General features: G+C 43.3%; 2 protein-coding genes across 3 annotated transcripts in view; one reads left to right on the top strand and one right to left on the bottom strand.

Moving 5' to 3' along the window:
* Positions 1-3,128: 3,128 nt before the first annotated feature.
* Positions 3,129-8,753, top strand: LOC309371179 (UPF0728 protein C10orf53 homolog). Its single transcript, XM_081913868.1, has 3 exons — positions 3,129-3,373; positions 6,545-6,664; positions 7,771-8,753. Exons 1-3 carry the CDS (start codon positions 3,280-3,282, stop codon positions 7,833-7,835), a joined length of 279 nt encoding a protein of 92 aa, XP_081769994.1. The 5' UTR covers positions 3,129-3,279; the 3' UTR covers positions 7,836-8,753.
* A 3,933-nt stretch (positions 8,754-12,686) lies between these two features.
* OGDHL (oxoglutarate dehydrogenase L) overlaps positions 12,687-14,414 on the bottom strand; it is a 59,794-nt gene continuing 58,066 nt past the window's right edge. For both annotated transcript variants that reach the window (XM_081913549.1, XM_081913548.1), the window contains exon 23: positions 12,687-12,909. In XM_081913549.1, the coding sequence (XP_081769675.1) occupies positions 12,786-12,909 (124 nt within the window). In that variant the 3' untranslated portion in view covers positions 12,687-12,785. The remainder of the gene's footprint in view (positions 12,910-14,414) is intronic.

The raw sequence follows: 14,414 nt of genomic DNA, 5'->3' as shown, positions 1-14,414 counted from the left end.
CATGTGTATCTATGCAAACTTAACAGTAGATTTACACAAGTGTCAACCACAGAACTGCAGGATGGACCATCCACAATAAGCACGTTGAGCATTTCAATGGAGAGATTAAATTTAGAAATATGACGTGTGGGACCTGCAATAAAGATGTTGCATGGAGGACTCCTGTTCAGGGTTCTATACAGCCAGCCAGCCAGCCATGCCCTTTTCCTGGATATTCCTTTCCATTCTCCTCTGGGTTTCCATTCCCCACCCCAATAGCCAGTTATGTCCCCACTGAGCACACTCAGTTCTTTGTGGGGAGTCCTAAAAACTGTACTTTTGCCAGCTTTGGGGTTCCCATAAGCCTGATTCCTCCCTGTTGTGTGCCAATGGTCCAAGGGCATTCAGAACCTGAACACTGGAAATTGAGTGTCCTCCAAGCGAATTTAATTCCTCCTAGGAAATATTATTCCACATTCTTATTTTGCCTCCACTGAAGCCAAGAGTGTACTACTGCTATATACGGCTGGATTTGTGTGAAGTGTCCTGGGAAAAGGCAGAATTTCTCCAGGCATCTTCACATCACCGTAGGAAGTCACACATGCAGACTCACTGCACAGTCTGGTCTGGTCCCCCCACCCTTCCGACTGATGGTGATATGTAGTAGACATAGTCCCCAATGTAGACTGGGGGTCTTGAGTTTTAATTCCCTGATCATTCCTAAAGGTTACTGGATGGCCTAACCAGTCTCTCTCTCACCACTTGACTTATCCTACAAAGTAGTTGTTGCAAAGATAAAAATGAGGGCGGTCTATGAATGCTGTCCCGAGCTCCTTGGAGATTGGGCAAAAGAAAATATACAAGTCTTTCTCTCTTCTGGGTGGATCACTGGAGGAACCCAGAAAAGCTGGAATGGCCTTTGTGTGTTGCATGGATTGGAAGTGCCAAAACACCAGCCCATGTTCCTAGGTACAGTGGTACCTTGGTTCTCAAACTTAATCCATTCTGGCAGTCTGTTCGATGCCTGAAACTGTTTGAAAACCAAGGCATGGCTTCAGGTTGGCTGCAAGAGCTTCCTGCACTCAAGCAGAAGCTGCATTAGATGTTTGGCTTCCAAAAAACGTTCACAAACCGGAACACTTACTTCAGGGTTTGTGGCATTTGGGAGCCGATTTGTTCAATAACTAAGCCATTCAAGAACCAAGGTACCACTGTACAACGTTTCACTTGAAGAACTCAAGTTTGCTGCAGTGCATGTATGTACACACACAGAGCAAGTTCAAAGCCTTGTGGAAGATCATGAGAGCTTTTCTGAGTTTCCCATGGAAGATTCATCCCTGGAGACTAACAACAGCTTGGTGGGAGGTCACTGGAGTATATGGGGGAAGGGTTGTCCCCCCCCCCTCCATATGTACTGCATGGCAGTTGCATTCACAAGTTAGTGTCATGTCTAACTTGCCCCAATGCATAGCTAAAAGTGAAATAACTTTCTCCCATAGTCTCCCTTTGCTCCTGGACTTACTCAGGTGAGCTGTCTTCGTGGAGCTAATGATACAATACGAAGTGGCAATATGTCCCAAACTTTTTATAATGTGAGCATTATATTATATACCTAAAGTTACTATTTTAGTGATATTTTATTTTTATAACATAGTGTAGATTTATGGCAAATCTAAGGTGTATTTATAGTGTCTTTGTTTAGACTGAGCTATATGTTTTATGCTTTAAGGCCTATGAGTCGTTCTGATAGATGATATCAAAGTGAACTGTAGCCCAGCTATGATGAATCCAGAAAACAGTTTAAAATCTGTAGTCAATAAAAAAGTATATATCAAAGAAAAGACGTGTGGCTTTCATTTTGTACATGTGCTGTCGGGAACAAGCCAGCAATAAATCACACGGTGGAAGTGAAGTTAACTCTTTATTAGAAGAAACGGGGTGCACTCAGGAGTTCCAAGCCTAATGAACAGAACAACTGTTCTTGATGGGTCTTGCCTCTGTGAGGCAATGTGGAGCTTGAAGGTCTCACAGCTGCCTAAGTCTCCTCCTTTCCTGGGCCTTTCCCAAGCAATCTGAGACTATGCTGGCATGTTGCCTTTGCTCCTCCCTCTTCATACCTCTCTTGGTCCTGGGACACTGGGGGGGGGGGACCTGTCACAGTGGGAAGGGGAGATACCCAGGCTTATTCATCAGTCTGACTCATCTCTGCCTCTTGTTCTCCCTCCTTTCCTGCTTCCACCTCTGCTTCTGCTTCTGGACCTCTCTGCCACAGATTCTCCCTGCTCACCACGCCCTGTTACCTCTTCGGCTTCCAACACCTCCTCCTCCCAGGCATTCTCCCTCTGACCACTCACTGTCATCCTACCACCAATCCCCAGGCTCTGAGCCTTCTTCCCTTAGGGGTTCCCCAACTGATGCCCCCCACCATTCCTCTGGGTCCAACCAGTCCATGACACTTGCCCCTTGCCACTAAGTGACCACAGTCTGATCAAACAAGTAGGAGCCCCAGCAATTTCCCCTCTCTCCTTCTGGAAATCAAATACCACCAGATGACAGGCTTCAGGGAATCGGCTTCCTCCCCCTGGGGCAGTAGATAAGCAGAACAAAGGAAAAGGAGTCTTCTTACCAGTTAGAAACTTTAATAATCACAGCGAGAAAACAAAGAACCTATTTCCTAGGAATGGCAGTGCTCTCGGTTAAGAATCCTACCCCTTTACGTCCCTATTAATCAATGTCACTCCTATGTCTTGTTATCTGAGCTTGTACCCTCTGTGCATTATGTGCTTTTTGTTCTGCCACTTTCTCAGCTCTTCTTGGTCTTGTGGAGAGCGGATGAGTGCTTTCCAGAGACAGTGAATCTTTAACCCTCTCTCTCCCAGTGCTTCTTCTCCTAGCTGTTCCCCATCCAGTACTTCCCAGCTTCTGCCTTCTGAACTATGCCCCTCTGCAAACCACTGTTCCAAATGTATACTGTCCTCCTGCTCCTGGGAAGATTCATCTGGGAAGCTCCCACCATTCTTCCTCAGTGCAGCCCTCCTCAGCACAGTCCCTGACACCAGAGCTGGGCATCAGGAGCTGTCCTTTGTTACATCTCAGAGAGGGAGGCTCACCATAGTTACGGTAAATGACACAACAGTAGGCAGTGAATGACACAACAGACACAACTTAGGCAGCAGCAGCAGGCTTTTCCATAGTGTCCAGCAGAGAAAAGAAAGTGTCCACAACTGTTTCTGTCCTGAAACAGCCTTTTCCCCTATTTGTTCTGGACCCTCCCGGCAAGGGCTGCAACGTGGTCCAGCAATGCCAAAGAATGCACTGGTGACTCTCAGATATGGGGCCTACAGAAGCTGCAGCGTCGTTGAACATAGGACCTTCCGTCTGCAGGGCTTACAAGGTTTGTGACGTAGCCTGCCAGACATGTCCATGCTGAAGGAAAATGGGATGGGAATGATGATGATGATGATAACAATAATAACAATACTAATACTTTATTATTTATACCCCACCCATCTGGCTGGATTTCTCCAGCCACTCTAGGCGGCTCCCAACAGAACATTAGAAGCACAATAAAACATCAGACATTAAAAACTTCCCTAAACAGGGCTGCCTTCAGATGTCTTCTTAAAGTCTGGTAGTTGTTTATTTCTTTGACATCTGATGGGAGGGCATTCCACAGGGAGGGTGCCACTACCGAGGAGGCCCTCTGCTGTAGCTTCACTTCTCAAAGTGAGGAAACCACCAGAAGGCCCTCAGTGCTGGAACTCAGTGTTCGGGGTGAAAGAAGGGGGTGGAGACACTCCTTCAGGTATACAGGACTGAGGGCGTTTAGGGCTTTAAAGGTCAGCAGCAACACTTTGAATTGTGCTCAGAAACATACTGGGAACCAATAAAGGTCTTTCAGGACCAGTGTTATTAAACGAAGGGTGCCTTTCTTTTCTATACCCGGGCTTTTTCTGGTTTCACATCCTCCTCTAGCTAAGGGCAAATGAGCTTAGTTGGCAACCCAAGCTACATTTGTGAAGGGAGAGAAGAGAAGTTTTCATAGTACGGGGAGTAGAACAACTTTGAGTCTCTCACTCTTTTTTTGCACACCAGAATAGGGATGCCATATTTCAAAAAGTGAAAATCCAGACACAGCAGTTTTTGAGTTTTGTTTTTGCAAAATCTGAAAAAGCAAGTTTTTGCCAAAGTTGTTGCATTTTTAAAAGGAAATTCACCAAATTCTACACTTCCAACATGGGTTGCCATACATCTGGATTTTCCTGGACATTACAGTGATCCCGCCCAGATACTGCTTTCAACAGCCAAATCCTGGCTATGTCCTGGAAATTCTGGACGTATGGCAACTGTAGACTAAAAAGCAAAAGAAGGCCATCTTTACATCAAGCATACATGATTCCTGTACATTTGTAGGCAAGGCAAATTTGAAAAGCAGTCATATCTCCTAACAAACACCATCCTAACAGTGCAATGCTATGCATGTCTACTCAGAAAGAAATCCTATTGAGTTCAGTGGGGCTGACACCCAGGTAAGTGGGTAAAGGATTGCAGTGAGAAAACAGATTATTAGAAATAAAAAGGTTGTGGCCACTTGGAGGCTAATTATTGGTTATTATGGTGTGATGCCAAAACAAGTAAGTTACTCTCGACTTTTGAGTTCAATCAACCTCCCATTGTTCTTAATCGTACCAAATCCATCTGTTGATTCAATGACTTTAGATCCTTTTCACTTAAAAACAAGAAAAGAAATCCCCTATAAGTCAAAGCCAGGCTTACTTCAGAAAGGCCTTTACAGTACACTTAATTCCCAGGTATGAGAACCATCTACCTATAGGGCCTCCATCTTATTAGAATTCAACTTCAGTTTATTGGTCTTCTTCCAAACCCTTGCGAAGTCCAGACACAAATTCAGTACTGGCACAGCATCGCCTGTCTCTGAAGCCAAGGAGCAGAGCAACAGAGTGTCACCAGAATATTGATGGCATCTCACTCCACATTCCCCGATGACCTTAACCAGAGGATTCATATAGGTGTTTAGAAGCATGGGTGATAAGATAGAACCTTACAGGACTCCACAGCACAACTGCCATGGAATCAAGCAATCTCGCCTCCAGTGCTATCTTCTAAAAGCAGCCCTGTAAACAGAAGCAGAACCAGCTTATCACTGTTCCTACTCCTACTTTCAATCTATAAAACCAGTGAGATACCATGGTTAATGGGATCCACTGCTTTAGTGAAACATCAGTAGGAATCAACAGGGATGAATTCATCTTTCTCAGACCCTCCAAGTGTCCCTGTTTTCCAGGGACAGTCCCGGATGCACAGAAGCAGCCCCTGTTTCTGATTTGACTCTGTAATGTCCCACTTTTCCTTAGGATGTCCCCATTTCCACTGTAGAAATATTGGAGGGTATGGAGTTATCCAGCCCTAGAGATATCTGAAGGCAGCAGCCCTGTATAGGGAATTTTTTTTAATGTTTAATTTTTTTCCTTATGTTTTTATATTTGTTGGATATAAATATGATCAACCCAGTCAGATGGGTGGGATATGAATAGTAAAATTGTTGTTTTTGAATAAGACACCCCTATTTTAATCAGAGAAATGTCGGAGGCTATGCTTTCTCCCACAAGAGGTCAACAGGGTGATGAAGGCTTCTTCAGTGCCAAACCTGGGCCTAAACCCAGTTTCGAAAGAAGTGCTTGTGAGAATGCTTGTAAAGGGATATGAAGTCTGCTGCAATCCATTATCTTATTCTAGGGCAACCATATTCCTTGCACCTGCACGTTCATTTTGTCATATGCCGTTCTCCATAACATTCTGGTGCCCACCTACCGAGGTACAATTGTACCTTGGAAATTGAACAGCCTAATTCTTGAACGTTTTGGCTCCTGAACGATCGAAACCTGAAGTGATTGTTCCAGTTTTCGAACTTTTTTTGGAAGCCGAACATCCGCTGGGGCTTCCACAGCTTCCGATTGGCTGCAGGAGTTTCCTGCAGCCGATCAGAAGCCGTGCTTTGGTTTTCAAATGTTTTGGAAGTCGAACGGACTTCCAGAACAGATTCCATTCGACTTCCAAAGTAAGCAAACCTCTTTCTGTGAGAAGGTCCTGATATGCCACAGTTTCTCCCTCTCTCAAAATGTTTTACATGATGTATAATCGGATTAGCTAAAATGTCTGAAGTAACTTTCACTCCTTAAACCATCTTTTTTGTCTTATGTCAACCCTCGTACCCTACCCTTGACTCTGAAACCATGTTTGTTGCTTTCCTACTACAGACCCAGAGAACACATGACGAAACTTCAGCGTCCGACTCGGTATTGCCCCTCCTATTTTTAAACCGTATTAATGCATATTCCTCCCAAATGAATGCACGATATTATTCTTAGCTGTCTTGATATAAATCTTAAGTGTCTTTAAGAAATTCAGCTGCTTACTCGGATGACGCACCCCTTAAAGTAACAAGAAGTACTACAAACCAGCAGTATTCTCCATTTCTTATCTGAATCTGGTTGTCAATAGCATTGTATTTTAGCAACATTACCTACCTACTGCCTTTCTGTAGCTGTGCTGAAAGCCGATGGACACCAAGTAATCCTTGAAGAAATACCAGATTGGAATGAAGTGCAGCTCATAGTAAATGGAGAGACTGTGTTTCAGTGCAACATTAATGATCTGGATTTTGGTGGGTACAATATAAACTTGTTTTCTGTTTTGCTTTTTGATAACATTTCTAAGAAATGTAAAAAATGATAGAAGAAATACAGCTGGCTCCTTCCATTCTTTAGTAGGGCTCATAGATTTTGATTCTAACTATAGGAGCTGCTTGCCAAAAACCCCTAGCTCCCAACCCCATAGCCGATCCCTTCTCCCACAACTAGGCAACCCCTCGTCCCTTGACACCTCACCTACTCTGTTGGCTCTCCCCCACAGCTTGCCCAAACCCTTCCCCCCAACTTGCCCCCAAACAGCTAGGTATATGGAAGAAATGTTTGTGAATTAAAAGAAAATGGTACCCAAAGGGGGGGGGGACGGGACCCAGATAAGATCCTGCAAGCTTACGACTACTGGTGGATATTGAACCTGCAGAGAGAAAACTATTATTCAGGCTGACTTTGCGAGTTATTGTTCAGAGTCTGTTTGAGATGGGCCAGCTGAAAACAGCACATACACAAAAGAAAAATGGAGGGCAGGAGATGAAACTGACCTGGATGTTTGCGTACCTTTGTGTGAGAGCCCTTCCTGCCTCCAGAGCAACACATCCTCAGCCTCCTGGGCAGCTCCCAACAGAATATTAGCAGCAGAATAAAACATCAAACATTAAAAACTTCCTTAAACAGGGCTGCCTTCAGATGTCTTCTAAAAGTCAGAGAGTTGCTTATTTTCTTGACATCTGATGGGAGGGCATTCCACAGGGCGGGTGCCACTAACGAGAAGGCCCTCTGCCTGGTTCCCTGTAACCTTACTTCTCGAAGTGAGGGAACCGCCAGAAGGCCCTCAGAGCGGGACCTCGGTGTCCAGGCTGAACAATGGAGGTGGAAATGCTCCTTCAGATATAATGGCCTGAGGAATTCTAGCGTTATATGGTACAGTAGGGGGAAATCAACACACACACACACACACACCAACCAAGAGGCTTGAATAGCATTGCAAAACCTTTCCAGGCTGCCTGAAGCCAAGAACAGCAGTGTCCTTTTTAAGAGGTGGGGGGAAACCTCCAATGACCTATTTATGTTTTAACATTGCCCATCTCTCTCTCTCTCTCTCTCTCTCTCTCTCTCTCTCTCTCAGGAGGCGATGGCCTGTTGGACCCACTTTGCCAAGAAGCTAGACATGCAGTGTTAAACGCTTACTGAGTAAGAGGCCCAGTGTGTGCTCTTGACAGCAAATCTCACATCAAATAAATAAGACTCTTTCCTTGCATCGTCCATTACGTTGTTAACCCTGTCTTTCAAAAGGGTTGAGTCCTCTTATTTCACCACCAGTGTGGCTAAAAGCATCCAGGTGGAAGAGGCAGTTTAACTGGCCACAGAGATTTAACCTCAGGGCTGGTATTGGCTTGATAGGCAGTGTGGGATGACAGTTCTGTTTCTTTTGGATCATGTGCAATCAAGATGTGCACACAATGATTAAGATATAAGGCCACCGTCCTCAGATGACTACGTTTGGAGAGATACGTTTGGGTAGCGGCTAGTCTTGCATCTACCCATGATCTGCAACTCCTCAGACTGTAGACTTTGTATGATGTCTTCTAGATATATCAAACTACAAGACAGTCCTGCTTTAAATGTGTCGCGTGGATCTGACCTGCATCTTACAGTTCTTCCGAAGACCTCAGCGCCGTCCACCATGATCTGGTCCCAACTGAGACTGAAAGGAACCAGTGGTGGCACTCAGCAAACTAAGTGGGGATCTGAATCTCGGTTGCTTTGATGCTCAATACTCTACCCGCTACACAGGCTTTCTTTTGCGATGCATCCCACCGTTTATGGTCCCAACTGAGACTGAAAGGAACCAGTGGTGGCACTCAGCAAACTAAGTGGGGATCTGAATCTCGGTTGCTTTGATGCTCAATACTCTACCCGCTACACAGGTTTTCTTTTGCGATGCATCCCACCGTTTATGAGATGTATTTGCATCCTCAAATGACTCTTCATGCAAAACCTGGACTGCAGCAGCCCATTGTTCACTCCAATGAGAAATGTAATCTCCAGAAGATACAAAGTTGTCCTCAAATGTACCAGGAGCAGTGTTAATTAAATTGCTTTACAGCCTTTTTGTCTTGACTAATTGCCTCATTAGGACACATTTCTCATCCCCCAAATGGATCTGAAGTATTCTTCATCATTGAAGAAAATGTATCATTAAGTGCTTTTGCCCTGGGCCCCCCTCAGTCCTCAGAACTGTTTGCCGTCGGGTGGGAAGCATACTTAGATCTTTGCCAGCTGTGCAGCAATGGTGCTGCAATCAGCAGTCGAGTGGCATTAATGGCAGAACCCCACAATTACTCCAACTAGTTCCATTTTCCGAGCCAGACCCTTACATACAATTTGTGCAATATCTTCCATCCTTTTCCTAATTTCACAAACAGCTAGCCTCCTTCAGAGGCAGTAGTGGAAAGGGGTGTGACAGGCATCCAAATGTTTGGCCGGAGAGCGTTACACAAGACTGCATTGCGATCCCTTGCCTGTTTCTTGGTAAACCACTTGGCAATGCATTCAGCTGAGTTTTATCCAGAACAGGCGCATTGAAATTAATGGCCAGGACTAACCTGGGTTAGAGAGAAGGCAGAATTGCTCGACACCTATTTTGCCTCTGTCTTCACCCAAAAGGAAAGTAGTGCCCAACATGGAGATAACAGCATCAGTGATGCAAGGATCAATGATGCAGCTCAAGATAGGAGAGGTGGAAAGGAAACACATAGCTGCTTTAAATGATTTCCAGTCTCCAGGGCCTGATGAGCTGCACCCAAGGGTACTAAAGGAGTTTGTGGATGTAATCTCTGAGCCTCTGACTATAATCTTTTGAGGAGCAGGTGAGGTGTTCTAAGCACAATTTAAGGATATAGACAAGCTCAGATGTGTGCAGAGGGCAAGCTAGATGAGTAAGGGTCTGGAAACCAAGCCTTATGAGGAACGGTTAAGGAAGTGGGTATATATAGCCTAGAAAAGAGGAGACCGAGAGGAGCTATGATTGCTATCTTCAAATATCTAAAGGGCTGTCACATGGAAGATGGAGCAAGCTTGTTTTCTCCTGCTCCGGAGGGTAGGACCCCAATGAATGGTATCAAGTTACAGGAATGTTGGTTCTGATTAAACATCAGTGATAATTTTCTGATGGTAAGAGCTATTCGACAGTGGAACGGACTCCTTCAGAAGGTGGTGGACTCTCCTTCACTGGAGATTTTTAAGCAGATGTTGAATGGCCATCTGTCATGGATGCTTTAGTTGTAATTCCTGCATTGCAGGGGGTTGGACCAGATAATCCTCTGGGGCTTTTCCAACTCTACAATTCTACGATTAATTTCATCAAATTTACTCTGAATAAGGGGGACACGGGTGGCGCTGTGGTTAAACCACAGAGCCTAGGACTTGCTGATCAGAAGGTTGGGGGTTTGAATCCCCATGACGGGGTGAGCTCCCGTTGCTCGGTCCCTGCTCCTGCCAACCTAGCAGTTTGAAAGCACGTCAAAGTGCAAGTAGATAAATAGGTACCGCTCCAGCGGGAAGGTAAACAGTGTTTCCATGCACTGCTCTGGTTCGCCAGAAGCGGCTTAGTCATGCTGGCCACATGACCCAGAAGCTGTACATCGGCTCCCTTGGCCAATAAAGCGAGATGAGCGCCGCAACCCCAGAGTCGGTCACGACTGAACGTAATGGTCAGGGGTCCCTTTACCTTTTTTACTCTGAATAAATGTTAGTTGATGACTGTCAGTAAACCCTATACATGTTTTCTCAAAAATAAGTCCTGTTGAGTTTAATGGAAGGCTTAGATAGAATTGTCACCTAAGCATACTGTTCTTTTTGCTGAATTGAGAGACCCCTTTCCAACTAAAAACAAGAAACACACAAGACATTTCTCTTTTCTGCATACATTTTATTTTTCACTCATTCATGGTGTCTTAGGCACAAAAGCCACAATGCAAAATAATAAGCAAGCCAGTGAATTTCATAAAGTTTCTGAAAATACCAGAAGAGATACACTAACACAGAGTGATTTTCTGGGAGAAAAATGGGCTACATAGGAAAAACCTTATACTTGTCAGCCGATTTGAGGTAAATGACACTTGTAAATTATGAAATATACACCAAGTGATGTAAAGATAGAGATCTCTATAATGGGAAGTAAGTAACCTAAGATTTCAAAACATGTAATTTCTCTAGAGAAATTAGAGCTTTGCTGCTGTTACGGATATATAAAGACAATGGCTCACTAGTTTTGGTAAATGAATGAAACTAGCTTTGTTTTGAGTTTGCCAGAAGTATGAACAGTTTTGTTAACATGTTCTAATTAAAACAAAAAAAAATCCTTCCAGTAGCACCTTAAAGACCAACTAAGTTAGTTCTTGGTATGAGCTTTCGTGTGCATGCACACTTCTTCAGATACACAGTGCATGCACACGAAATAAAATAGAACAGATTTCTTTAAAAACCTGTACCCAAACAGGCTAGTTCCTTTCACTGTATTAAATTCTACAGACTTCAAGTCAAAATATAGAGAAGACAGAGGAAGAGAAAAATACAGGAAAGAAGATCTGCAAGATGCCAGCATTTTTGTGAATGGGATGCTAATACCAATTCCCAGGGGATAAGCTGTCAAAAAACAACCATAAAGAAAACAGACATTATATTCCACAGCTTATTTTTCACATTCTTGGATAGAATTTATTTTTTAAAATATAATGCTACAGTCCGCAAACAGCAATGAAAATGGAAGCCTGCCATTTCCTACTTTTTATGTCTATGTTAATTCTGTTCTCTAAATTTGTGCGTTCCCAGCCACAAGAGCATTTATCACTCAAAAGGAGACAGAAAATATTTCAAGTTATACCGAGATGGCCTTCCTTGTAAAAACAGAGCAAAATATATAGACCTATTATTATTTAGACAGCATCCTTCTTCCCTTTAAAATTCTTGTTTATAAAAAAGCTCAAAATGCTGTGCCTTGGGGCTACTTACAACACAATCCTAAGTATGTTCACTGGGAAGTTATATTGTGCTCAACGCTGCTCAGTTCCATGTAACTGTGCACAGGATCACAGCCTAGCTAGTTAACTAATGCCATTTAGTGTTAATTAATGCAAAGCAAAATTCCAATATATTTTAGATCCTGTGAGAGTAAAACAAACCAGAACTGTAACCCTTGTTTAGAAAGCTCAGCTGATACGCCTATCCACTGCATTGATAATTTCAACTATTCTGCAGTGTACAGAGCTTCAAGAATGCCCAGAGTTATCAGAAACAGCCAGTTACTGCCAGATCTGCTCAGTTTCCCCCCAGTAACTTATTCAAAACATACCTTGTGATTTTTAAACAACAAAGGAGACTTCCCCATCGCGGGGTAAATCCGGAAGGAGCAGCAGGGATCTCAACATGAACTATAATGGCGTCTGCAATTGCCCCACCAACTTTGAAGGGCAATGATCACATTTTTTGACACAAGAAATATGTCAAACTCCAGTGTAAGCACAGCAGCAGCTCTTGTTGGGGTTCCTACATGCTCTCACTAACTCCCCCCAGCACTTAACAGGGAGAGGAAACAGTACCATGTCTTTCGTGTCCCAGTTCTGGTGTCTAAATGGAAAGCAAGCCTGCTAAATTGTTTGCTGTATTCAGACATGTGAGAATTCAACAAAGAATGGTTGGGGGCAGGGTGGGGTGGAATCTGTATGAAAAACGTTGCTCATTTGAACTGTATGAGACCATTTATACAGCCTGCAGTAAAAGAGAAATTAGTATCTGATGTAAGGAAATCCCATTAAAATATGCACACCAGTTTTCTTGAATATTCCCACACTTAAAGCAAAATAATTGTTTCTTCCATCTCCCTAACAAGAGGTAGCTGTGATGTAATCAACAGAACCACATTGACTGGATGATAATTAAGAGGAACCCTTAGCATTTACGACATACACACAGTGGTTTAGAATAGGCAAGCTTAAAAATAGGTCTTTGAAAAAGCCAACCTCAAAAAAAAATCCCAAGAAGTCTTTCCCTGCTGAATTTTATTTCATGTAATGGTCATGGCCTTCCCTAAATACATACATACTATACTACATACGGAGATAATGGGCCACAATGTTACAATCAAAACATCTTTCCTTCAAATGCCTCCAGGTTGAAAGCTGTGTCCAAAAACCTTCTGAGTGACACGAGATGCGTGTTCTTGTTACCAGTTGCTGGAGCGGCAGCTGGTTCACGGCCGACATACCTTGAAGCAGAAGAGACAAGGAGGCAAATGATAGAAATGAGATGTGACGTTTTTTGAAGCAGAGACACACTGATAATAAACACCTCTTACATTAGTCACCTCTTAGATACTTTCTACAGACCATTACTTATATGTATAGGATTCTAGTTACTATTTGCCACGGGCTAGGCTTACTTCCTTAAGCTATCCACTTATTATGTGAGGAAAACTATTTCAGCCAACCTGTACTGTTAAGCTTCATGAATTCCATTGTGAGTGACTCCTCAAACAGTTGTTCATGTGTAAGATGCTTACTTTATTGAAACTTCACTGGTACTCTCCTACTTAAATCCTTTTTCTGGTTTCTGTTTCCCTCCAAGATCCTGCACAAACTTCCCCTCACCATCAGTTGTTGCCTTGTCTCTCTCCGTTCTTATGTTCCCTCTCTGTGATTTTATCTAGCTTGACCAGCCTTAGCTGTCCAAAAGCCTCCCACTTCCTGAATACTCTGTCCATTTCCCCATGCTGTCCAGTATGCCAGGGCCTGCCTCTCAGAATGCTTCTGTGCAACCACCTCCCTTACTTCAAAACACCTTTTCTGGGTGTCCCGTCCCCCTCAATCCGTATGCCTTACAGTAACTAAGTGTGCATAATTGTCATGATCATATTCTTTCTCTGCGTACCCTCTTTTCCATTTCCCCCTTTCTTTGTTTCAGATTGCAAGTCCCGCGGATGTGAAGGTGCCTGTCATACTTGCTCTTTTAAAGTCAGGCAGTAGAAATAAATAAATTGGTAGACGGGCGTTTCAAGCAGACTCACATACATCGTTTGAGTGCAACACCTCAAGGTTCTATAGGAAGTTCACATACCACACTTTTCCGTGTATAAGACTATGTGGGTTTTTTCTTTAAAACTCATGCTAAAAAGTGGGGTCGTCTTATACATGGGTAGTGCATAGGGTGGATGTTTGATTGGTTGCTGCTACGGCTGTCAGCGGCTATTGTGTGTGTTATTGGTTGCTGCATCAATGGCTGATGCAGTTGGGCAGGCAATTGGCAGGTTCTGCTGGCGATGGGACAGATGGGAAGTGGATTTTGTTGTTATGTTATTTTTAAAATAAATTTTATTAGTATTTTCCACACAACAATAACACGAAAAATATTAAAAAATAACGATACACAACACACAAAAACCAACATTCGAAAACTAAAGAAAGCAACAACTAAAAAAAAAACCAAATCCATATCTTACAAGTTAATACTATAAACATTAAAACACTAAAACAACAACAAGACACTGACTTCCACCAATCTCACAGCACCTCCTTTATCTCTCATTGTGTCTTCCTGTTTTCTTGTTTTCCTTATCATCTCTATCCTAACATCTAGAGATAAATCCCTCTTTCTTATCCTTTCACTTCACAAGGTTATTCCAGACTCAGCCAGATTTCTGTCCTCGAACCTTGACTTTTGAGGTATTCATTTAGGCACTCCCATTCTTTTTTTTTACTTCACTTTTTGGTTTTT

Source organism: Podarcis melisellensis (assembly GCF_964234715.1).
Source record: "Podarcis melisellensis genome assembly, chromosome: 5".
NCBI classification, from domain to species: domain Eukaryota; kingdom Metazoa; phylum Chordata; class Lepidosauria; order Squamata; family Lacertidae; genus Podarcis; species Podarcis melisellensis.
The sequence above is the reverse complement of the archived record's forward strand: the minus strand, read 5'-3'. Positions and strand labels throughout refer to the sequence as shown.